Source organism: Achroia grisella, unplaced genomic scaffold (assembly GCF_030625045.1).
Source record: "Achroia grisella isolate CSIRO2021 unplaced genomic scaffold, CSIRO_AGI_Agris_v1 utg1096, whole genome shotgun sequence".
NCBI classification, from domain to species: Eukaryota; Metazoa; Arthropoda; class Insecta; order Lepidoptera; family Pyralidae; genus Achroia; species Achroia grisella.
This window is the reverse complement of record NW_026712575.1, coordinates 1,086,074-1,112,374: the sequence shown is the minus strand read 5'-3', so window position 1 is coordinate 1,112,374 and position 26,301 is coordinate 1,086,074. Positions and strand designations below refer to the sequence as shown.

Here is a 26,301-nt window from a genome sequence, read left to right as displayed (position 1 = left end):
AAACTTTGAAGAAACAACAGCTGCTTTTATTCATAGGTTTCATTATACCTATTTACGTATACAAATTACGCTATTATATCATTCGTAATTAAGTAGATAATTTGTAGCGATTTTGTAGTTGTGCAATTTCATTCCGAGAATCTCTGAAAACTTTGAATGCCTCGAGGAAAATTAAAATATTGATCAACTGTATTCAATTCGATCAATTCTAGTGGCCTTTTGGTATCATCTGTTAAAATATTTAATCAACTCCCAATTTCTATAAGATTATTGAGTAAGGATAACCTATTTATAAAATATATAAAGGAGTTACTATTTATTAAACAGAACAATACTTTAACCGAATATTTAAATGATATCCTTTTTTATGTAATACTAGCTGTACCCGCGGTTTGACCCACGTTAAATTTATAGCCTCTACATTATTCTGACGTATAAGCTTTATTACTGTAAAGTTGCATCAAAATCTGTTTAGTAGTTTTTGCGTGAAACAGTGACAAACATCCATTTATACAAACTTTCGCGTTTATAATATTATTAAGATTAAGATAAGATATGAATGTCCTAACGTGAAACTAATAATATGAAATTATATGTTATAAATAATACTAATTATTTACAATTTGTTATAATAATATAATTATATAACAATAAATTATAACTAAATATTTTCCTCTGTTTGCATGCCCTAACAGTGTCATATTCGTCTAAATGTACTAATTACATTCATCTGAACTGTAAACGCTATTGAAGGCAATAAATATTGTGTATTTAACATTTCAAAATTTAATATAAATCATCAAAAACCATATAATACATTCAAATTATTCAGTTATTTATCGGTAAATCGCGAGATTCATTAAAAAGTAATTTAGAACAAGAATTAATATTATGATAGAAAGGGAAATGTATTTAAATGTCGTTTAAATCGATTGTGGGTGATTCTTTTCATATTAAGAGACTACTGGCCTATCCCTACTTTACCCGAATTATTTAATATACAAATATGACATTACCTGAATTGTATAATATTCAAATTTTACGTGAAGATAGTTTCATGTGGACGGAATAGCGAATATTTTATCTCAAAATAGTAGACAAAGTTGCTCTTAGTGACTAGTGTAGGTATATATTCCAGGAGTATGTAGTCAATATAAGTATATCTGGAATAGCTTAAAAATTATTACGCAATACAGAAAATTTTGGAAGTCAATAAGTTATTCGCGATATAAAGTAGACCATAGTAGTTTCCAGGAATCTATCTATCTCTAAACTAATTTTCATCATAATCAATTAGTTTACAAAAATATATGTACAATACCTACAACAAACTCATTTCTTATATGTATATTTATATATCAATACACAGATATTCATACACAGATATATCACAGTGACATTATTGCTGTATAACAGATACTATATAAAAAAATGTATAAATTACAAGTCTTCAAAGCTTTATGAGTTACTTCTTTATTGGCCTAGCATAAAGTTTTTATACCCTCAGTGTATGTACAAGCGGCTCACATTTGTAGTTAAATAAATTATGTTAACACTTTATTATTAAAGTTACATTACAGGATACGAGGCATGATATCTTAGTCCTCAGAAATAGCAATGTATGAGGGGTATCGTGTCAAATATTCAATGTCGAGGAGAAAGGGGATTGGGCAATGTACCATGTCAGGTCGTCCTCTACGCGCTTACTCTGGAAACCATCATGACAAATTTCTGGTGATTATGTTCTAATGGGTTAATGGACCAGATCTCATATTTACCTTATCATCCTCCACTGGTGCCCTGCCAGCCTAAACCGTTAACACAGGCTGATGCACCACCAGTAGTGTTTTTCATGTATTTTCATGTGTATGTATAGGTTACCGTTTACTACTAGGTATGTCATCAACTTGTCTGTATTGTAGTTCCAATTGCTTAAAAATAACGTAATATTTTTTTTTACCTAACCTAACCTGAAATTATATTTCGAACTGACGTAAGATTTCACTTAACGTGTCTGTCAGTCTACTACATACATGAAATTACAACTATTTATTGCTTCTTTCACATATAAAAAATACACTATATATATATTATTATACACCTCATGGGAATATATTTAAAACTGTATATCTTTAAATTGCAAATACTACTATCTTCATATGCCCGCGGCCAGCGGTTTCACCAGCGTGTAATTTCTAGCCTAGATATTGTTCTGATGTATAAGCTATATTATTGTAAATTTTCATAAAAATTCATTCAGTTGTTTATGCGCGAAAGAGTAACACACACCCATCCATCCATCCATACACATAAACTTCCGTGTTTATAATATCAGTATGATTACTAGTTGTCGCCCTGTAGTATAAATTCGCCTATAATTAATTTAAAATATAAGTTATGACATTATTAAGGACAATAATATTAAAACCAAATAGTATAAATCTATTCTCAATTCGACCACAGACAATAAACAAAAGAGTATATATGCATGTGTGTGTCAAATACATGGTAGTATATAATGTAATTTTTATTGAAATAATGTATTTTAATGCATAATTTAAAAAAAATATTGGACTCCCGCACCCAGAGCAGACATCTCTACATCATCGTCATCACATCTACAATCATCTCTACATAAACTGCTGTGTGCGAAATTGAACTAATTTTCGTAAAAAGAGATACAAAGTTTTTGGTTAACGTATTAATATACATATATATAATATACTAATAAACATGAAAATTCCTGTTAACATAAGGAACCCACGTAACTAAAAACTAAATAGTTCGGAGAGGAATAATATTAATATTGTTTAGTAGTCGCATGAATGAGTTTATATTTGAGTATAGTGTAATGGCGCTTACAGACTGATGACTCTTTTGTCCAATTCTCATGAGATTCTATGATTGATCAAGATAAAATTGGTTGCTCAACATTATTATGATTATTACACTTAGTTGTAAACTAGCGATCCACCACGACTTTACGCGCATGCAAAATTTTTTTTTTAATAAAATGCATTTAAATTATTTATTTATAATAATATTGATATTTTTTTAGACCTTACTTGTTGATAATAATATAGATATCTGGGAGAAAGGGATTATTAGTAATGGACGAGAGACTAGTGCTCCCATTCATAGGTATATTCTTTTTTTATTTTATTTTGGTCCAAGCAATCTATATATTCTTTAGTACTATGTTGTCTTTACATAGTATAAAAGAAAGTCGCAGTCTGTTCTCTTATATCTTTAGGAGGATACATAAACAAAGAAACTCGTAATCGTTTATATTATTGCAATATGTAAGTAATTCTTTTAACTTTTTTTTTAAATGTTCATTGTATACCTGTACATTATTCATACATTACACATTAAGCAATTTGTTTCTTGCATGTATTTTATTGTCATTATGTACGCTACGCCAGTAGTTTGCGGTGTCTCATATATAATTTCAATCCGGTATCGACCGTAGGTAACTTTGGTAGTTACCTGTACCGTATAAAGTTTGTCGTTTTTTCAGGCATTTTAAAACTGTGAAGCTACTACGGAATGATCATTATTTCTACGATGGATCTGCTGTTTAGCACACTGTTTTACTTTCCAATGATATTGGGTGCGATATGTTGCATATTACAATCGGAATATTTATGAGTCACACATGCGTGTTAATATTCTTGTTTTACTAAGTAAATACTATTTTAGTTCCTTGTCTGGATTATTTTATTCCTCAGGCCTTATATATATTACATATTATACATGCCGTTCATTTTTTTACTTTTCATTTGATCTCGATTCAGTTAAAGCAAATAAAGTCATGTTAATTTACTGCGTACTTGTAATAAATGAATATATTTTAATATACTTCAAATTATATATATAACGTTGTATTTTAACGGAATCTTTGTGTACTCGCCTCTTGAACATGTAACATCTTTGTCATTAGAGTAAGCTGTAAACAAAACCCTTAGTCGTGCCCGGGGGAACGACAGCTGTCTCCAAGCCTCAATCTTCAGCCATTAAACACCCACGTCGGGTTTCATAACATCTACCATAACAATCCAATATGCACCCTAGCTTATCGTAATAAAGTCCAATTCTAAAATTACGTTTCCTTGAAATCTTCTGAAAACTTGTAAAGGTCTAAAATAGACTTTAATATGATACAATTAGATTGGTTTTTAAATAGATTTTGTTAAAGGAAATTGTATTAGGAATTAAGTGTAAGAAAAAGTGCGATGAACAGAGGGAATTGGAATTTTACCAGTCGATTGCTACTCGCAATATTTATTTACGTGCAAAGTGTAAATATTTAATAAACCTATTTCATCTGGAAATAACATATTAATTATTATTATTAAATAACTATACTAAAATTAAAGAGATTAAAGAGGCAATAAGTTTAAGAAAAAAATTTTATTTAATTTAATTACTAGCTGTTACCCGCGACGTCGTCCGCGAGGTGGATTTTTTTTATTAATATATATGTCTAAAATAAAAGTAGCCAAGTTACTCTGTATAACATTAGCTATCAGCGAGTGATAGTCCTGTTATAATCGGTCCAGCTATTTCAGAGATTAGCAAGAATAAATAGACACATTTGTTATATTTATATTCTGTATACATTTCAGTGAACCTTCTTCTCTGAAAATCTTCAGACTTTGAAGTAATATAATTCGTTTTCTTTTTTAATTTAGTTCAAGAATTATTTTGTTACAAATATTAGAAATTAATTAGAAAAATGGCCTAATTATAGTGAAATAAACTTTTCTTGCGTACAATAAAAAATCGAGAGGCACCATCTAATTACTAGACAAAAGAAATTTAGTGCACATGAAGTTCAGTGAAATTCAATGCGATTCAAGATTGGGAAAGCCAATCCAGCGTAACGGGATGAGGCGTGCAGAAATAAGAAGATGGTGCTAGTTAAGGCAGACATGTCAAAGATACGGCCCGCGGGCCACATCCGACCCCCGGGCTGTATCAATAAGGCGATCGCATATATATTTAACAACCGTATATTATATACTAAATAATTAAATAAATAAAATATCAATTCAGTGGGTATTTTTAATTTGAATCTAGCCCACCTACACATTCTTTTTTTTAATTTAATATTTATGTTTTACGGCTCTGGATACATTTCTTTTTGAGCCCTTATTCTAAATTTAAAATGACCCTCTGCAAATTTAAGTTTGATACCCCTACGTTAAGGGAAAAAATTTAAATCGCTTTTCGCCTATAATATAGGTCTCTGTTATGATTGCTTACATACCACACTACGACACTTTACACTAATAATCAGTGCGGATGTATGATTATCGGAAACGTACTGGATGGTAATTATTGAATGAAAATTCAATACGAAAATTGATAAACAAACAGGATGTCGGTGGGAAACGGTCATATGCAAAAACTAAATTAATCGTATATTATAATGGAGTGACTGAATTATTAGTAGTAACTAAATCTTTATAGTAAACTATAAAGTTTACTATTATGTACATCTGATAATTTTATCTACCTTTACCTTTGTTTCTACATTAAGATTATATTAGTAAATCTGTATTTTTGTATGGTCTCGAAAATTTTGCGTCACTTAAAATATCAAGAGCTCTTTGCTTCCTATATTATAAGAAAAAAATATAAATATATTTAAAAGAAATTACAGCATGTAGGTATATCATTTTTGTGGTACAGAATGGCAACACATGAGAGGTACGACGCTCATGTGATAACGTGATATACGTAGCACTTTTCAGTCAGTTTGTATACACCTGTATACAGACTTGAATAAATACATGACGATACACGTCATGTGTTTCTTGTCATGAGAATGGTAAACAAGCTAAAAGGTTACGTGATGGTAAGTGGTAACAGTAGGTTATATACATGTATACCATCAAGTGAGCTAATACCATTCCATTTATATATGAATAATAGAAATAATATATGTATTTTTATAAATAAGGCAGAATTGTCAATTCTATACCTGCATATATACATGTATATTAAGACTATTTTATACTGATATCGTTAATCAATTTTAATAGATAATTATGATCAAAGCGTATGTAATCATTTATATACTAAACTCTTCCTAAAAAAACTTGTCCATTCGTTTGGGAGAAATAAAATATTTTATTAATGGGACATCCAGCATTTTATAATAATTAACTTATTTTTTTATATTAAGATACTTTTTTTATTTAATGCACATACAAATACAGCTTTTTTCAATATTATGGTACTCATATTAATATTTTTTTATTTATTTATATCAGATATAAATAAATAAACATAACAGATCGTTTTCTATACAGGGGGTTACTTTGATGCCAAAGAATTGCCCGCCCACGTACCTCCCACAGTGAAGTCACTTTGTGTAGCCTGAAAAGCTATCAGGAGGATTCTGCGTTTATGGGTAGAGCTTAAGAATTACTTATATATGACATACACAGTGAGATATTTTAATTGATGTTACTGCTACAGTACAGTGTGGGGTTTTCAAGAAAGGTATATTATGGTTTCTTAAGGGTCAGAAACGAGCACGTGAACCTCTGATGTTTCAGGCATCCATAGGCTACGGTAACCGTTTAACATCATATGGGTCGTATGCTTGTTTGCCACCTACGTGGAATAAAATAACTGAGGTAAACAAAGTAAAATCTCACCTATCTCACTCGCCAATCTACTTGCTTTGTAAAATAGGTTTCGGTGGAAGACTGAAATTATATGATATGGAGCATAACATCTTAGTCCACCGGAATGGTATGAAAAACGTGATATTCGTAGTGCTGTTACACTTTACTGTCATACAGTCCAATTGCAGGAGAGCCGTCAGCTTATTTGCAATTTCAAATACATAAAAAAGATTCATACGTATTGTGTTAAATCTCTTCATATTGTATCCCCGTCTATTTTTAATCTATTTTTTGACCCTGAAAAATGTAGACTATATTACTCCATAACGATACGAGACTAAAATAATAATATTTATTCCAACCTTCATTCTGATGAAGGACAGTCAGTCAGGACTGCATCAAACTGTATACTGGTACATTTTGATGCAGTCCTGACTCCCAAACTAGCGTGAACTGGATATTATATCATGAATTAGTTCCTTCCTAAAAACAAAAATTTTGGATTTAATTTTCATGTGAATTTATTTATAAGTAAACTTAATTATTATTTTACTTAATTTAGGTTTTGTATGTGTGTGTGTGTGAAATTTAAAAGCCTTTTTAAAATTTTTGATATTAATTGCAATTAGTGTAATCTCTACTTAACAATCGCATAGCAACAATCAATGGTCGCGTGCTAAACAATCCAAATTCATCGAAATAAATGAACATAGTGGAGAATTCGTTCTATTTCTGTACGATTCCCCTCGTCGACGCACGCGCACCGGGCGAGTTTAATGTACTGAAATGATTGCGCTGGAGAATGACGGCTGAAAGCTTTCACGTTGAAGTAGTGTACCGCGTATAATAACATTTCAACGTGGACGTAATATATGCGGATAAGTATGCTTTGGTATTTGAGCTATAATTTTAAATTGTAATTGATATCTTTTATGACCTTCCTCGTAAGTGTAGCGGTTTATCTCCTTATGGTAGCTGGTTTTAAGCTAAAACCATCTCGTAACATTAATTTGAGTGAACGACTTGATAAGGGTAGCTGGTTTTAAAAGAAAGAAAGAGAAGGAGATGGACCGGGATGAAAGGGTGAAGTTTGCAAGCCTGAATAATGATTCAACGACAGAGGCGACAATTCATAGCTGGAAAGATTAAATCTTTCCAGCTATGTTCTCTTGCTAAATAGCCACTTTACTTCAGCAACAGTCAAAATGTTCACATGTAGAGTCAGTATTGTACATATACTATTAGATTCAAACAGTTCATATAGTTATATTATAAATGATATTATTTCGTAAATTAAATATACATATTCCATTTCATGGTCATAATATTTTTTTATCTTTAAATGTCATTAAATACTTGTCATTAAATACTTTTTATAAGTATTTATTTTTAGTTTTATAAAAGGATGCAGATTTAAAACATTTGGTTATTTGGTATTCGGCAAATCAGCTTATAGACTTAATTATTAAATTGCTTATCTTTTGCATTTGAATATTCAAGCATTGATTGACGACAGTTTACTTGATCTAAATTAAGCATATTTCGAGCTCTATAGTTAATAATTTTTTTTTTACCAGAATTACGTAACTAATAATAACAAGCATGGCAAGATATAAATGTCTCATTTAAGAGTACAAACGTTTTTGTATTCTAAAGTAATTGATCGGAAGAAAAACTGTTTCTTTTTTCAAGCTAAAAAAACTCTCAATTTTTATGAATGAAATGGTCCTAAAACACAACCATTTTCAATCATGTCAAAAAATTATGATGTAAAGTAAATTTTTATCATTGGAAACAGAATTATCAAAATAAATTTAAAATTTACAAATATATCAGCAACGAAATTCAGTATTATAAAAGAATTGTGGATTTGAAAGCCTTATCTTTGGAAGCCGAATGAAAATAATCAGGCAACCCTTAAGAAGTCAATACGTGAGCACACGTTTGTACGATGGCAAAACAATCCGCCAAATACAGCAATAAATTAACTGTACGTGACCAAAGCGCCCTCTAGTGACTAGCAATAAAAACTAGGAAACCAATTAATACAACATCGAAGGAAGTATTAAGTGGCAGTAAGTCGTAATCGAATTTTAGAAAATTTATTAGTAGGTAACACTTAGAAAAATAAGTAGGTCCATATTAGATAATATATTGTTAATAATAATAATAATAATAAGCCAAAATATATCAAGAACTAGCTCTGAAATACGGCCTCACGAATGAGAGGATGCCGTACTATAAGTACGAGCCCCAGCCGGTCCTCGAAAGCGACAGCGTCAATGAAAATCCATCATCACGGACAGGACCGTTCTTGCGAACAAACCTGATATCGTGGTGATGGATCGATGGCAACATCACCATACCGCACGACGAGAACCTCGTGAAAGCAAACTAAAAAAACTGTATCTCGACCAAACGAGGTGACCGAAATATGTCCACTAAATCATTCCAATCGTTATGTCGGTGAACGGTCTTATCCCAACCATTAAACAACATCTCAGACGGTTGGGATTCCGCAGATGCAGAAAGCGGTGCTGTTAGATTCTGCCCGCATTGTAGAAAATTTCTCTCCCTAGGTAACTCCGGCCGACTGAAAAATAAGTAGGTTGCCATCTCCTCTCCTTAAGAGGGGAATATATTGTTAAAAAAGAAAAAAATAATAATAATAATAGCTTTATAATATATCTGTTGTCTAATAATACTACAGTAATAACACAAGCTATGCTTAGCTTGGGACTAGATAACGCTGTATGAAATATCGAGGTTATTATTTTTGTTTGCAGAGGCATGTACTGCTCATCCTGTTTCCTCTATTTGCTGCTAATATTTTCCATAGTTTGCGAACAAGGGCATCGAACGGATACTGCCGGATTCCCACCGAATAAAACCCCTCTTTCAATTATTGCCGGAGCCACGGGTATCCGCAGCCCCAACGCCGTGATCCTATCTTAATAGACGGGTTACTACTCTTCTACAAGGATACCTTAGTGCCGCGATGTCGACGTGGAAGCAACAACCATTTCCACCACCGCTAACTCTTGCAGAGGAAGGGGAACAACATTCTACCTTCTACCTTTTTCTCCACTCTCTAGCTCGTCTCCGACGAATTTCGTCGTCAAGGGAAGCAATTTTGCGGCTTCTCTGCCACCTCCTACCTGGTCATCACCGACCACTGTATGCGACGACGGCTGACCAGGACCCCTTCTGACCATCTGACGTATGAATATGTCAATGCAATGTTAACACAACGTCGATAATTGAGATTGCCTATAACTGGGATAGTTAGAGGCAATCAATTTGGACATACAATTTAAAATCGTAACATTTAGCTTTGTTCGGATTATTCAAAGTTTCAATATTTGTATATTCGTGCAAAATTATAAAGTGGGTAAATTAGTTCGAATCTTTATTCATTCTAAAATTAAATTGTTGTATGGTAAATTAAATAGTTAACATTTATTTAAATTATAACTAAAACTTACATTTTATTCAAATGTAAGTTTTAGTTATAATTTAAATAAATGTTGTCTCAGAATATAGCTGTGTAAGGTTTCAATTTTCAATATTGCCTAGTTTCATACCTACTTCGTCACGTGCCAGACGCACAACTTTCTTTGGGAGAGTACATAATAATGAAAATAAGACTTCATTTTTTTATTCCTTTCTTAACATTTGAATTTTTTTTCCTGATCTTATAAAGAACTATGCATATTTATACTAAAGTATATAGAGGCATAAACCGAAGTAGGATGGAGAGTACAAGAATGTAAATACGGAGGAAGTATTTTATTTTTATTATTGTTGATGGGAAGGTATACCCGCCTGTGCTAACGATATGCGCTGGTGGTACCAGTAAACATAGTTACAATGAATATGAAGTCAGGTCAGTTAACCTATTGTGGCCATTTAACCTGGTGTTAACATGATTTTTTTTTAAATAATAATCTTGACAGGATCCAGGTGAACTAATTATGTAACTATTCCTATTGCCAGTCTTATTAAGTATATTGCTATATCTCACAACTAACAATCTATCCTTATAGAAACCATTATTTAAATGCCTGATAAATTCACCATAATAAGCTAAGTGACTATTCTATAACCATTCACATGTGTTTTGACGATTCCAGCATCCATAAAACAGTACAGGTAGCTTATTGTAAGGGCGGATAATTGTCATTAATGGATTATTGTCCACTAATGCTAGCAATGAACCCGAGGAGGTCGACCTGTTAACGCACACGACCTCATAGTAACGTAGGTGGGTAATTTCTATAATTCCTAATGAATAAGCCATATCGATTTAACTTTGCTGACGTCATGACAATCCTAATACGCTATGATAGCTCTGCCATTGAATGCTGTTAGCCCAGATGGGTGCGCTATTTCATATTTGTCCATTAGAAAAAAATGCCTAGGCTTGGTTTACAATCATATGCAACCCCATAATATGTATGATGTTGCAATAAATTAAAAAAAATAATTATTGCAACATCATACATATTATGGGGTTGCATATGATAATGAGTACGATTATCACTAACCTTACTTTGGTCTCCGTGTGGCCTAAATATTTTTTTGTGACAGATATTTTTTTATTAAACATACGATGCATACACAATGTGCTACACATAACTTTTAACCTTTCGCCTGTCTCATTGGAGTCTCCCACAAGGTAACTTCAAATACCGATAATGAAGTTACTCATTTTTGTACTCAATTAATTTTTATCTGTATTTCAATGTTCTAGAGACTATTTCAGCGTGAGTAAGGAATTGTTATTGTACGTTTTAGATTGTTATCTTTTTGCTTAGGACCCACGTGGTGCACCATATGTGGGTCCGTCCAATCCCGTTACAAGCCGGGAGATACTAAACAACATAACTTTGTAGAAATTTCGTCTTTTCATGGTATCTCTACACATAACGATATGGTTAAGACACTAACTTACTTAATGTTAGTTGATTTTTAAGCTCATAGGTTTTTTGGTAAGGAATTTTAAAGTCTGGAATCTGGAAGGGCGACCGAAATGGCAGCTCACGAGATCGTAAGTGGTAACCGCCGTGTACATACATGAACAGCATCATGGTCAGCTCATCATACGGCGACCTGGATACCACTAGTGCGTTGTTTGAAGATTATGACCTTAAATACTGCATTTACAGCGAGCGATTTCTTCTCAATCGATAGGTTCTTGGTAGAATGATCGTGATTATTATGTAGTGGGGTAAGAGAGCTAATATTATCCGGACAGCTCGCCATTTATCTCTACGGCTAACATTCTGGTTGATAGCAGCTTGATAACCTGATACAGATATGGTAACTCCATGAGTGTACCACTCATGGAGCTACCACGTCTGTACCTCAAGCTACCAAGCTTCATTACAGCAGAAATATTATTTATCAGTGGCTGCCTGGTACCTCGACTACGTATGAATTTTAATACATGATCTTTTTCGTAATGTTGAAACAATTAATTATGTTTTTAGGCCTCTCAGCTTTATTACAATCGCATTACAATTCGCAAAATGTACACACATACATCTGCTCGCGTTCTGAACAAACATCAGTTTCATAGTCGTAACTTTCAACTATTTAGTATAAAGGGCAAAGTATATCTACTTTAAAAACTAAAACCGATAAACGTACTTATTTTTTTATTTAATTATCAATAAAACAGTGATGTTATAAAAAAAAGCAACACTCAAGCTTATTCCTCTAGAATGGCAACGCATGTGCGCAATCATGTGATAACGTGATAACTGTGGTGCCATATAGGTAAGGGTTACCGCTTACTATCAGACGACAGCTGTTGTTTGCCATTCCAATTACATAAAAAAAAACAAATTTTTTGTTCATTTTTCTTGTGCTGAGTCTATTTTCCAAATGAGTGGTACAAAAAAATAGTATTCATAAGTTGAATAGAGATTATATTTCTGTTTGAAAGTTACTTTAAAAATAGTTTTACAATATTACAGGTAGTGATTCTCACTATAATACAGTAAACATAGTTTTTTTTTACATGATAAATAGTTGATAATAAAACCATGGTAACGACAGAACTATAAAAATGTAAATAATTCAAAATGTGGTACCAGTCAGCCCGAGGCCAAGAAACCTTAATAGCTATGATAAGTCAATATCATAATATTTAGTAGATACAAATAATGTTTTCAATATAATTATTTGATATTTATTATTATTCTCACAATCATTATTTTGAGTTCCGTTACTTTAATAATGTCTTTCAATAATAGATTTATATATTTTCATACTTTGTTTCATGTAGAGACAGAAATCAGTTAAATTTTTATTATATTATATGTATTGTTTAAAATAAATATGATATATATATATATATATTGATTATGATAAATAAAAATGGTCCGGTGATAAAACTATATCTTAACTAGCTGTACCCGCGGTTTAACCCACGTGAAATTTATAGCCTATATATTATTATTATTATTCTGATGTGTAAGCTAAATTACTCTAAAGTTTCATTAAAATCCATTCAGTAGTTTAGCGTGAAAGTGTAACAAACATCCATCCATACTGACAAACTTTAGGGTTTATAATATTAATAAGATAGATATATAGGAACATATATAAATACATCTGAATGTAATGTATGTTACATTGTCTGGAAAGATACACACTATTTTTTTAAATAGTTAATGAAATTGAAATAAAGTGAATTTCCCTGAGGTAGACCATAAGAAGTGGTCTACGTGGGTACCTGAGTCTCGCCTATTTCAGGTGCTAAGCAGCTTGCTTTGTATTCTGCGTCTAGGCTGAAGGGTAGGGATAAGGCAATGACAGTTTAATGAAGCACATCTTAATACTCCGCAAAGGCAACGCATGAAGTTACTGATTTAGATGATGAGGATCTGTGTCCTTAACAGATGTTAGCTATCACTCACAGACAAGTGGCCAGTTAACTTGTTTCCCATTAAATTAACATAAAAAAGAAATCCACAAGACAATACAATTTTATTTACAACATCATTGTTATGACTAGAGCGGGATCACTACAGAATTAGTAAAAAACAAGGAATAATTTATGTATATATAGGACTAAAGAGGGCTCGCAAGATGGTTGAAAATGAATATAAAGAAATCAAAATTAATATAAATATTTATAAAAAGAAAGGTGGACAAGCTACCAAGAATGTAAATAAAATATATATACATATACCTTTTTATATATAATATATCCCAACTAATTAAAACATTATTATTAGTCTTAACAGTCTTGGTGGTCTAGCAATTTAACATGGTATGTTAAAATGCTTTACTTACGATGGTCGCAGGTTCGGTACAAAAATTTCTATTCATGAGTATGATTGTTTGTATTGGTCTAGGTGTTCTCTAAATAATATGTATATTTTAGATTACATTACAGAAATAATGCGTGTACGAATTTCTATCAGTAGAAGAATGAACTGGATGGTAGGTAAAAATATTAATACCAATTATTAATTCCAAACTCAAATCAAATCAAATCCAAAACTCATTTATTCATGTAGGACTTACATGAATAAATGAGTTTTGGATTTGATTTGATTTGAGTTTGGAACTACATGGCGTTGTATGAATGTTCCAGGTTTATTATTATTATTATACTGGTAATAATAACAAAACGCTCGTGAATCTAAATAAAAGGTATCATTTAAAATGCTACATGACAAATACCAATGAATCAGAAATTCTCATGAAGACAAAGCGGCGCAGGCGCAACCACATGCGGCGCACATTTCATATCCCTCCCGCCCCCACCCCGAGCCCCACGTAACAACACCCTGCCGGTAAAGCCACTGAAAAAATTGACCATAACAAAATAAATGGTCCTTATTAGTCCACATATAGAGTTTGAAATAATTTCAAATAATTCTCAATGGGACCTTTTTTATTAAGTATATTAATGAGGTTAGTGACCTTATTTTCATCTGTTCACGTATTTATTTGCTTTTAAAGAAATTATTTGTCTCCTTGGATTGACGTGGAGTTTACTACCCAAGCTTATATTCTTGGCCGTGAGTTTGAGTCTTGCCTACATTAAAACACATTTGCGTGATATATCACTGTGATATAACACTGATAACAAATTATATTATGAGACTAGTTATTAGAAACTATGAGACGGTATTAGGTGTTTCCTTGTCATGTTGAATTTAAGTATAGAAACTACATCGATAGTTCATAATGCTTCTTTCTATTTACCTCATTGGACACAAACGTTATTTTAAATGTACAATATATTGTCTTCGGATTCGTTTCAGTGTCTCAGTATTATAACAGTATACGCATCAATTATAACTTTGTTTTTAATATAAACATAATTGCTATACTTTCAATAACGAATAAATGAAATATAGAAATATAAAAACATCAAATAAATAAATATTAACACTGCTGTAAACCCTAATTTTTTTTATTCAAGGCGACTTTGCGATTGTTTACCCTCCTGCTCTAACAATATACGCTTGGCGGGGCACCAGTGGAGGGTGATGGGATTAGCTTGAAGTCATGTCAGTGTACCCATCGTGGTAATTCGACAGGTTTTTAGAAAGGATCGCGTATAGGATGACCTTCAAGATGATGATGATAATGATCATGGTACACTGCTAGCAGTGGGCTACTATCCCTATTACTAACACCCCCTCCGCAATGATAAGAGTAATTCCCAGGCATCATAACTACATTTCACTGAAACGAATGTGTTGGATTGGATGTGGGTATTTGTTTTTTGTCGGTGTTTCCATCATTGGAGAGTTAATCAGAAAAGACAAAGAATGTTTTTAGTATAAAAATTATAGTTCTTCAGTGGCGTTCTCACCTACATGTTGCCCACCTTAATGAAAGAGAACTGGCCGAAGCTGGTGGTACATGGCAAATTGCCGTCGTCAGTGCCGTGACCACAGAGAGGATTTATATTTCATTATTATTACATATGTATGTTAATCTATAAGGTATTTGTGATATGCGCCATTAGTAACCTGAAATAAATAAACTAAAATAAATAAAAATAGGCTGTTGTTCACTTGTTTTTTTAATATAATATTACGGTTACAAGGTCTTGAAAATGAACCGATGGTTTACAAGGACTATTTATAATTTAGGTGTATAATTACTTCTTCAATGTCTCGGTCGACAGTATTGATTTGTAATTTACATTATAAAATATGTAATCAATACCACACATGTCTCGTACATCCGTATAGCAACGTTTGTTGTAGGCGTGTTAAGTAATATGTACTTATTGCTACAGTATTAAAGTTCTATATCACATACACAAGTTTCTAACTCATTCCTCTTGAGTGAACCTGCATTCAGATGGGCGGTAGAATTAGAAAATAGTATTAATATAAGTACTCACATTATATTTATTTGCATAAAAAACTTTTTCATACTAATGTTTAGACTATGTACTAGATTCATAATAACTTAATAACTATATATAAAATATATATGAAAGAATGAAGGGATCCATGAGACAAAGAGGACAATATGGACTGTGCCTTAATCTAGAATGGATAGTTACTCGATTGAGATATTGCTGGCAACAAAACGACTGATATAAATACTTAAATTCACACATACATAGCAGTCATATACTAAACATAAAGGATTAATACTAACCAAGACAGCGAAGTGTCTTTATCATCAGATTAAGAAACTCTGGACTTTCTTGTTGAGTTTAAACCATCTGGTTTAAAACAGTAGGTACCCATTGCCATAGCTCACTTAGTGAAGAAGGACCTCACTAACTCTGTTACTTCATCCGCTGGTAAAACTGTCACACGCTTTGTCCTTTGTATTTTTAGTTACACTGGAGGTCGCTCAATGGTCGATATTCGGCCAAAATAAGGAACACAAAAAGATCTTTGAACCAGCAATAACAATTAAAGAAGTGTAACAGTTGGAAGAATGTGTAATGTTTTTTATATTGATTCTACGTGTTTTTTATGTCCTATTTAAAAAATATATTTGCATTCTTCAGTCCTTCTCTTTATAAAATATAAGTGTGTATATACAATATAATTTTCGTAAAAAGGGGTAAAAACTTATAATACAATACAATTATAGAAAAACATTAAAACTTGATAATAATAATAGTATAAAACCGAATGTTACGTACCTATAAGTCAATGTTATGATTTCAAAAGGCACCAGATATAAGTATTATAATCACAAAGATAGCAAATAATATCAATGATAATCAGATTATACTGACATCTGAATTGAGAGTTGAAAAGATTATCAAGGAATATTATTATTTATCAATTTACTAGAAATTTGCCGCGACTCCTTCACGTGATCACTGTAATGACTGTCTGCAGTAAAATGTAACGTATTCATTCCAAATACTAGGTATACCAAATAAAATTTGTAGATTTTGCTAAACAGAAGAGGAAACGTAGACAGTATATTCTGAGGAGACAAAATCCATCGCTCCTAAGAATAACCTTCATATCTTGTCCCTGACGGACCTAGGCCTAGCGAACTTTGAACAAAGGGCGATCACGTTAGATCTATGTAGATCACAGTGCTACAGGTCTTAATACTTGACAGTAGCTGAAAACCCTCAATACAAAAATAGATTAAATATCTTGAAGACAGGTTGATTCGTTTAGGTAATATAAAAGCAACAATTAAAAATGAAATCGAAACCAGCAAAATATGCATTACAAATGCCGAAATTAGTACACCAGATCAAAGCTGATCGATTATAATGAAGTCCATCAAAATTTCTTTAGAATAGTTTAAGATTTTGTAGAAGATAAATTAATGAATTTATACACGCAATGTTATGAAATTATTGTTCAAAAATAAATATTCAAGATGTTTCAATATACCCTAAAATGTTTGGTTTAAAAACTAGAAATTATGTATATATAACTGAATAGATATAATATTCAACGGCAGCTGGGAAGGTAAAAGCGCTTCCTACTACTACTACTACATACACATTGCTTCTCAATTAATGATTAATATAAAATATATAAAAATATTAAAACGTTCATCATGCTAATAATTTCTATAAGAACTTTTATTATAGAAGTTATTAGCATGATTTATATATAACGTTATTTATTGACACTTATATTTTACTCGTTTTTTAAAGGTGATTAAAAATATAATTAATAATTTACTTAATATTAAAAGTACATCTAAATTTTTTCATATTGTTAATTCGATCTAGGAATAATTGTTTATTTCTTATTGTTATCAAATAAGAAACAAAATAGATTTGTTTAACGTCTGTATACACGTGAATTAAGATGATCTTCAACTGTTTGATAAGATATATCCACATCTATGTCAAGATGTGATAGTCAATCTTCAGTTCGATTTTAGCATATGCAAAGGCATGTGGTATTTTGCAAGTATTTTATTATTTTTTGTTCTTACATCATGCGAAGAACTAGATCCTGTTGTTTCTATAGAACAAGGAACCGTAGTTGGCAATTATGTTAGCGATGGCAATTATTTTGAGTTTTATGGAATTCCGTACGCCGGTTCTACATCAGGCATTAATAGATTCAAGGTAAATAAAATAAGTGCAATACACATATTCTAAAAAAACTTTAAAAATACTGGGTTGTTAAAAAAAGTGTTATACAAACTTAAGTGCTAAACTGGTTAAAATGTCCTATACGTACATATAATATATATATATTTTTATTTTGTATACCTATATTGTGGAACAAACAAGTACAGTGTGTAATATCATAATAACTATATAAAAAAGCAAAATCAATTGGTCAAATTACATCATACATAAAAAAGAAATGTAAAAAATTAAGTAAGTTAATTATATTTATTTTTGTAGATATTTTCATTACAAGGTATTTAATTAAATATATCATGTATTTAATTTAGACCCATTAGTAACTATAAATATAATGACAATTGACATCATAATGTATCATATATTTTTAGGGACCGCCACCACCGCCTATATTTGATGAATACTTTGAGGCCAATCGAAAGGACATAAAATGTATAAGAGCTCTGGGAGTGGGATATGAAGGAACTGAAGATTGCTTGGTAGCTAATGTCTTTACTCCAACTCTCGACACTAAACGAAATCTTCCTGTAATGGTATGGGTAAAAGGAAAAGAATTTGATAAAGTTTACGAGCCAGAGTTGTCTTTTCGAAACTTTATGTCAAAAGAAGTGGTAGTTGTTTCGTTAAATTTCCGTGAATCAATATTAGGATTTCTGTGTCTTGGAACCGAAACTGCCCCTGGCAATGCAGGTCTTAAGGATATAATAGCAGGATTGCGATGGGTACGGGAAAATATTGCAGAATTTGGGGGAAATCCCAATGACATTACTTTATTTGGACATGGAAGTGGGGGTGCAGCTGTAGATTTAGTTACTTTATCTCCATTAGCAAAAGGATTGGTACAAAAAGCAATTTCTCAAAGTGGTAATGCATTTGCTCCATGGGCAGTAACTCGTGACAGTTTAAATTCAGCGATTACAGTAGCCAAAGCTCTTGGACATTCCGTGGATAATATAGAAACACTGTCTGAAGTATTTACTAAAATTAGTATTAGTGCATTAATGGGTGTTATTAATGAGCTCGAATTTACCGATAATTCATTAGCATTTGCTCCATGCATAGAAAAAGAACACCTAAATGGAGTGGACCCCTTTCTAATTAAATCACCATATGAAATTGTTACTGAAGGCGATTATTTTCCAATACCGTTTATGATTGGTTTTGTGGATAATGAAGGAACTATCAAGAGTGAAGAGTTAATAGAATCAGATTGGTTGAATAAAATGGTTAATTCTTTTTCTGACTTCATACAATCTGATTTAATTTTTGATTCACTAGAACAAAAAGCACAAGTGAGCAGTGATATTAAATACTTTTATTTTGGAGGACAATCTACAAACGATGTTGGTAGTTATTTGAAATATCATGGCGATACTATGATATCAGTACCTACTATAAGAGAAGTACGTCTACGATCACTTACTTCCTCTGCACATGTCTACCTATATCAATTTTCTTACAAAGGAACATTAGGCGCAAATTTTGTTGGACCTTTGATCAATTTTGTAAAGAGCGCAGCACATAGTGTGGAATTAGCATATTTATTTCATGACGATATTGATGAAGGTAATGTTCCTATTTTAGACCTCACAATTGGAGATATTTTAATAGAACGGTGGACAAATTTTGCTAAAAATGGGTGAGTAACCATATTTATTATCAATTGTAATTGAAATTAATTTAAAAATGCCAAACCGATTTATTGTCGCGGTACTACTTTTGTACGACATTTTGTTTTAAGGATATTATACCGTTCGGCAATATCTGTATACCTTTTCAGTATGAAACAATTAATATTAATATAATAATTAAATAATCATCGACATATTCATCAAGTCAAGTAGATTGATCAAATCTTGTATTTTATTCTTATTTTAGAAGATCTTGTTTGTTTGTTTGTAGCAGTTTATTGTACAGTAAATACAATTAATACAACGATCCTCCCCTCTATCCCAAATGAGTGATTATCTTAATTTTGGCATTACTATTGCACCAAATCCACTTTTAATTAGATATCAGTTAAATAGACTTTGTAGACATATAACGACTAAAAAGACTAAATATAATAGAAAATCATTTATTCAAATAAACTTAATTTAATTACTTTTGAATAGTCATAGTTATCAACTACCATACCTGCCATGTCTGATTACAATTTCTATTATAAATAACACAGTTCTGAGGCGATATGAAAACAAATACAATAGAATAGAGATACCACATCCATTTTAAGTTAGTTGAAAAGCTAGTTAAAGATATGTAGTAACTTGTGTACGTCTTTGTTACATTATCATGACTTATTGATTGGATTGGCACAGGATTTATTTCTTATATATATATATATATATATATTATATAGTTTATTATATAGGTCATTCTTTGAATAAATTTTGCAGTACTTATTAAAATTAATTTTAGAGTCAACAATAACGTTAAATTAATAATAGTATATAGTATTCAACATTGAGTATCGTAATTAGGCAATGTATCGATCAGTATGTTGGCGGTACCCATTTAGTTATTAAAATTTTAGTTTATTTTGTTCTTTTGTCAAAAATGTATGTATAATTTTTCAGAATACCAGTTAGTGAAACTTCTAATATACTTTGGGAGCCGTTTACTATGGAAGAACAAAAATATTTGCGAATACTAGACAGCCATGAAGTTAAAGAAGCAACGTTAGAAATACCTTTGACAAATCCGCTTGGTGAAACAATGACCTTATGGGATGAAATGTATGAACTATATTCTATGGATGCCAGAGGAACGTGGGAAATAAACAAAAGGAATGAAGAAATTTCGGAAGATGAAGACGTGGATGAAAATGAGGATGGAGATGTGGACGTAGATGAGGAAGAGGAATATGAAGAGGACGAAGACGAAGAGGAGGAAGACGATGAAGAGGAAGAGTTGGAGGAACAGGAAGGTGATGATGATGAGGAGGAAGACGGTGATGAGGAGGAAGAAGACAAGGATGAGGAGGAAGACGGTGATGAGGAGGAAGAAGACAAGGATGAGGAGGAAGACGAGGATGATAAGGAAGACGAGCATGAGGAGGAAGACGAGGATGAGGAGGAAGACGAGGATGAGGAGGAAGACGAGGATGAGGAGGAAGACGAGGATGAGGAGGAAGACGAGGATGAGGAGGAAGACGAGGATGAGGAGGAAGACGAGGATGAGGAGGAAGACGAGGATGAGGAGGAAGACGAGGATGAGGAGGAAGACGAGGATGAGGAGGAAGACGAGGATGAGGAGGAAGACGAGGATGAGGAGGAAGACGAGGAGGAGGAGGAATCCGAGGATGAGGAGGAAGACGAGGATGAGGAGGAAGACGAGGATGAGGAGGAAGACGAGGATGAGGAGGAAGACGAGGATGAGGAGGAAGACGAGGATGAGGAGGAAGAAGAGGATGAGGAGGAAGACGAGGATGAGGAGGAAGACGAGGATGAGGAAGAAGGAGAGGATGAGGAGGAAGAAGAGGAAGAAGAGGAGGGAGAAGAGGAAGAAGAGGAAGAGGAAGAAGTGGAAGAGGAGGAAGAAGAGGAAGAGGAGGAAGAAGAGGAAGAGGAGGAAGAAGAGGAAGAGGAGGAAGAAGAGGAAGAGGGAGAAGATGAGGAAGAGGAGGAAGAAGAGGAAGAGGAGGAAGAGGAGGAAGAGGAGGAAGAGGAGGAAGAGGAGGAAGATGAGGAAGAGGAGGAAGATGAGGAAGAGGAGGAAGAGGAGGAAGAGGAGGAAGAGGAGGAAGAGGAGGAAGAGGAGGAAGAGGAGGAAGAGGAGGAAGAGGAGGAAGAGGAGGAAGAGGAGGAAGAGGAGGAAGAGGAGGAAGAAGAGGAAGAAGAAGAGGAGGATGAGGATGAGGATGAGGATGAGGATGAGGATGAGGATGAGGATGAGGATGAGGATGAGGATGAATATGAGGAAGCCTCAGGACAAGGTACCGACGAACCTGATTCAGCATCAACTGCTGTAGGATATACATTAACTATAACATCAATATTCGCAGTATTAAATAAAATCCATTTATCTCGGATACTTTCATAGAAAGTACTTGGAAGATTACTACTAGTGAGTGGAGTGGATACATAAATACCAACCAGAATTTACCAAATAACGGTTGTCTTGTATAATTTTTTTTGTAGAAAATTATTTCAAAGGCTAAATATATTAAGACAAACATAAATAAAGATTTAAACACTTTTATTATCATCTTCATCATCTCATTTATATTTTTATAAAATAAAGAAGATAAATACTGACTTTACTTTTATTACCTTTTTCATCATAATATTAAAACGTGACAAAAAATTTTGATACCTCTTTTTACGAAAATGCGCGAACGAATTTCTACTCATTAGTATTACATAATTAGCATTCTGCACACCTTTTGTGTGTAAGCTGTAAGTGTGCGAAATTTCATACTCCTTCGTCCTCCCAATTTTTGTAAAAAGAGTACAATTTTTGCCTCAAATATTAATAATGATAAAAGAAAGAATACATTACTGTACTCCAATTTGGAATAAACGTATTAAAAAATATATAACTATTTTGTATCACATTAATATATTAAATTTGCTATAAATGCTGTAAAAATTTCATACAGTCTATAAAAAGAAGATATACTTAACAACAAATTATTTGAAAACGTCTTAATATTTTGAATTTATTGCTTATTCAAATAATCCATCCATCAGACACAATTTAACTTTGTTATAAACAAGAGCACGTGCAATAAATTAATTTTAGAAATTTATAGCCCAATACGAGATGCCCCCTTAGCAATGTTTATATGAACAACCATCGGCGACCATAAAACTGTTGGGAACCATTAATACTGCAAAAGTGCAGATTTGCAGTCTGCGTTTAATGTTTCGTAGCAAGCTGCAACAGCTGTGTTCTTGCATTGAATGCACTAATTCTTATTAATATCTCATGATTCTCTTCTTGCTGTATATATCACGGTGCTGCTCGCAATTTGGGTAAAAGTGTCCTGTTTTCATTTGGTATCCAAAAATTTTACCAAAAAAAGACAAAAATCATAAGGGTAACTCTTTCTCACCCATTTCAGCCATCAAGTTGGCTTTTTTTGTAAGATTTCTTTAGAGGGCTAGCGCATGAGTGGTGCCACAAGCATCGCAATGAAGTCCATTTTGCAGGTATGTAGGCGACGATTGCCACTTACCATCAAATGAGCCGCAAGCTTATTTGCCTCTTTATTCTTATTGAAGTATTAGTAGAGCTCTGAGTAAAGCTAAGCTACTAAATGATTGTTACTTTTATAGAGGCCCGTAGCATAATGTTAAACATACGCAAGAGGATTTTTTTTGTTATTTTGGATGATCGTTATTTCATTGTCTGTTAGTATTTTTCGGAAAAATACCAAACTATGCGAATACAACCCTCCAATTTATTGTATTGTATTGGCTCTACATGGTACATTATTTGGTCAATCAATCAGTTAACCAATTAATGTAATTTCGATTAGAAGTATCATATGTCGTGGTTAGTAACTAATAACAAATATATAAAATGTATCAGAGAAAATCATTGATAATAATTTGATAGACTGATGTACTTACTCTATCTGTATTATCAGAGATAAAATTTCAAAAATATTATATAATCAAAGAGTACGTCACATGATACTGGATAGGAGATTTTACCAAGGGCGGATCTGATCAAACGATCTGTTTTATTACAAGGTCTACTACAGTCTATGAGAACTTGCAATACCACAAGTAGTCGGTTATTAGAGTAGGTTACTACGAGTAAATAGGAGACTAAAGGGTCTTTAGTGTACTGTTAAAAACATGAATACTTTTTTTAATAGCTGTATTTCATTTTTTTATACCACAGGCAAACGAGTAAACGGCCCATGTGGACGATTACCGTAGGCTATGAAAATGAAATAATGTGTTTTCATAAAAATTCTTCATAAAAACCTATATGTATAAAATCATTGAAAGAATGTGAAAGGGTATCACTTCATAAAAGATGAGTATATTTACCTAATATTTTATTGATGTTTTGTTCATACAATATTATCAAGACAATTTGTATGAGAGAACTTGTTAGAATGATATACACATACCTGATGAGAACATAAAATTTTAATTAAAAAAAACTTATATTGATATAACTAACATATTAAAGATTATGATTTTATTTCATTACAGGCGTACTGATTTAGTTTCATTTTCGTCATTACAGGGTAACCCAGTTGGAACAGCTAGAATATATAATTTAATAAAAATATTGACTAATGTAAGCTAAGGTACACTTAACTTTATTGGCCCACAGGTTTTATTGGCCCTTTCATTTCAGTATTTGGGCCCAAGTGAGTACTTGTGCATGTGACTGATTTGCTGAGCACACGTGCTAGCCACGTCGATTTTTAATGCTACCCGTTGTTTCAGATGTTAGGATAGCATGGATATACTTAAGTAGATATAATTTTGAAATTATTTGGATACCGTACACTCACAATGACTCATGTAAAATTATCATAAATCTAGAGTTTACTGTTAATATCTATAAAGAGTTTTTTTTTTAATTTTACACAACGAAATTAATAGAAAACTTAAAAGTTTACTATCCGACTCGGTCATGAGTTTCTCTGGCTTATCTTATATAAGATTGATATTAATAAAAAATGACATATAAAGGGTATGGCAGTTTTTATTGATATCCATATAAGTCAATTAATTGGCCATGATTAGCTAACTGACCTGACTTCATACTCAAGTAATGTTAACTGGTACCTCCAGGTATGCAATATTAGATTGGTGGATGTACCATTCCATCCAATTCCATTCCATTCCAATGAAATGGTTCTCCAGTATTTAAAATCTCCTCTGTCCATTCTACTTTGGGTACATACATAGAGGCGTACTTTGGTATAAATATGCATATCTTTTAATAACACCTGGCTAAGCTTCTAACCAACATTATAAAGATGCAACTTTGTGAATATGGATCTTTCACGCAAAAACTACTGAACGGTTTGTTATAAACCTTTACAGTAATATAGTTTTCATATCGGAATAATATATCACCTATAATAAAAATATATTCCGTAAATTGGGCTAAATATAATGATAGATATCTAGTAAGTATTATGCAGATGCTGTCGCGCACGTAGGTTAGTATCCTAATAATATAGGTCATATTTTGAGTTATATTAGTACGCTAATTAATCGCTACGTGATCTGACTTCATGCTCACTTTATCAGCCTTCATTTGTGCTCCGCTAATATAAACACAGTTAGCACAGGCGGGTGGATCATTTCATTATTAAAAAACGGGTCATGTCCATATATTGCTTACTGCTATGGGCACGGTGCACTAATAGGCGCCCGCGCCCGTGCCGCAGCCGCCTCTTTCGGGCCATGTGGCACTACATCCTGCCGCCGCCCCCGCGCTCACCTTGTTCAGGTTACGACTGAACGCTGCGCCACGGAAGGGGAACTTGCGAACAATTGTGTCTACTTTATTTTTTTTTTATTATAAAACCAACAGTTTGTAATCATATCAACAGTACATTTCTAGAGATCAATAACAGGTTTTCAGCGACTTAACACAACAAATAAAAAAGAATAAAGATTAGAGGTAATTACATACATACATATCAAATTATAATTATTATATTATAATAATTACAAGTACATATCAAATTATATCTATACTATGTTATAAATCTCAACCATACAGGGAAATATACTTGTTATTTTTCGTCTATTAAATGTTATATTGCACACTTTACTTTAAAAAGATAAAGATTTAAGAAAAAACTACCCTATGTCCGTCCTTGGTATGCATCCGTTAAGTTGTTTAGTTGTAAAATGGTATCAAACATATATACTTTAACTTTACAATATGAAAATGAAGAATGCATTTACAGAAATTCAAATATTAGGTAATATGTATTATTGTAATCGAGTTTTTAAAAAGATCTTCGTAAATTCTATAATCAAAAGTTTATCAAATGAATAAATGTATTTTGATACGATTCATTCTATAATACTAGGGGGTTCCCGGGTGTCATATAACGGGTGTATAAACTTTTCGGAAGAAATTTATAATTTT

General features: G+C 32.4%; 1 protein-coding gene across 1 annotated transcript; it reads left to right on the top strand.

The window, feature by feature from the left end:
- Window positions 1-18,018: 18,018 nt before the first annotated feature.
- Window positions 18,019-22,260, top strand: LOC131849113 (venom carboxylesterase-6-like). Its single transcript, XM_059199108.1, has 3 exons — window positions 18,019-18,195; window positions 18,591-19,858; window positions 20,796-22,260. Exons 1-3 carry the CDS (start codon window positions 18,019-18,021, stop codon window positions 22,258-22,260), a joined length of 2,910 nt encoding a protein of 969 aa, XP_059055091.1.
- The last annotated feature ends 4,041 nt before the right edge of the window (window positions 22,261-26,301 follow it).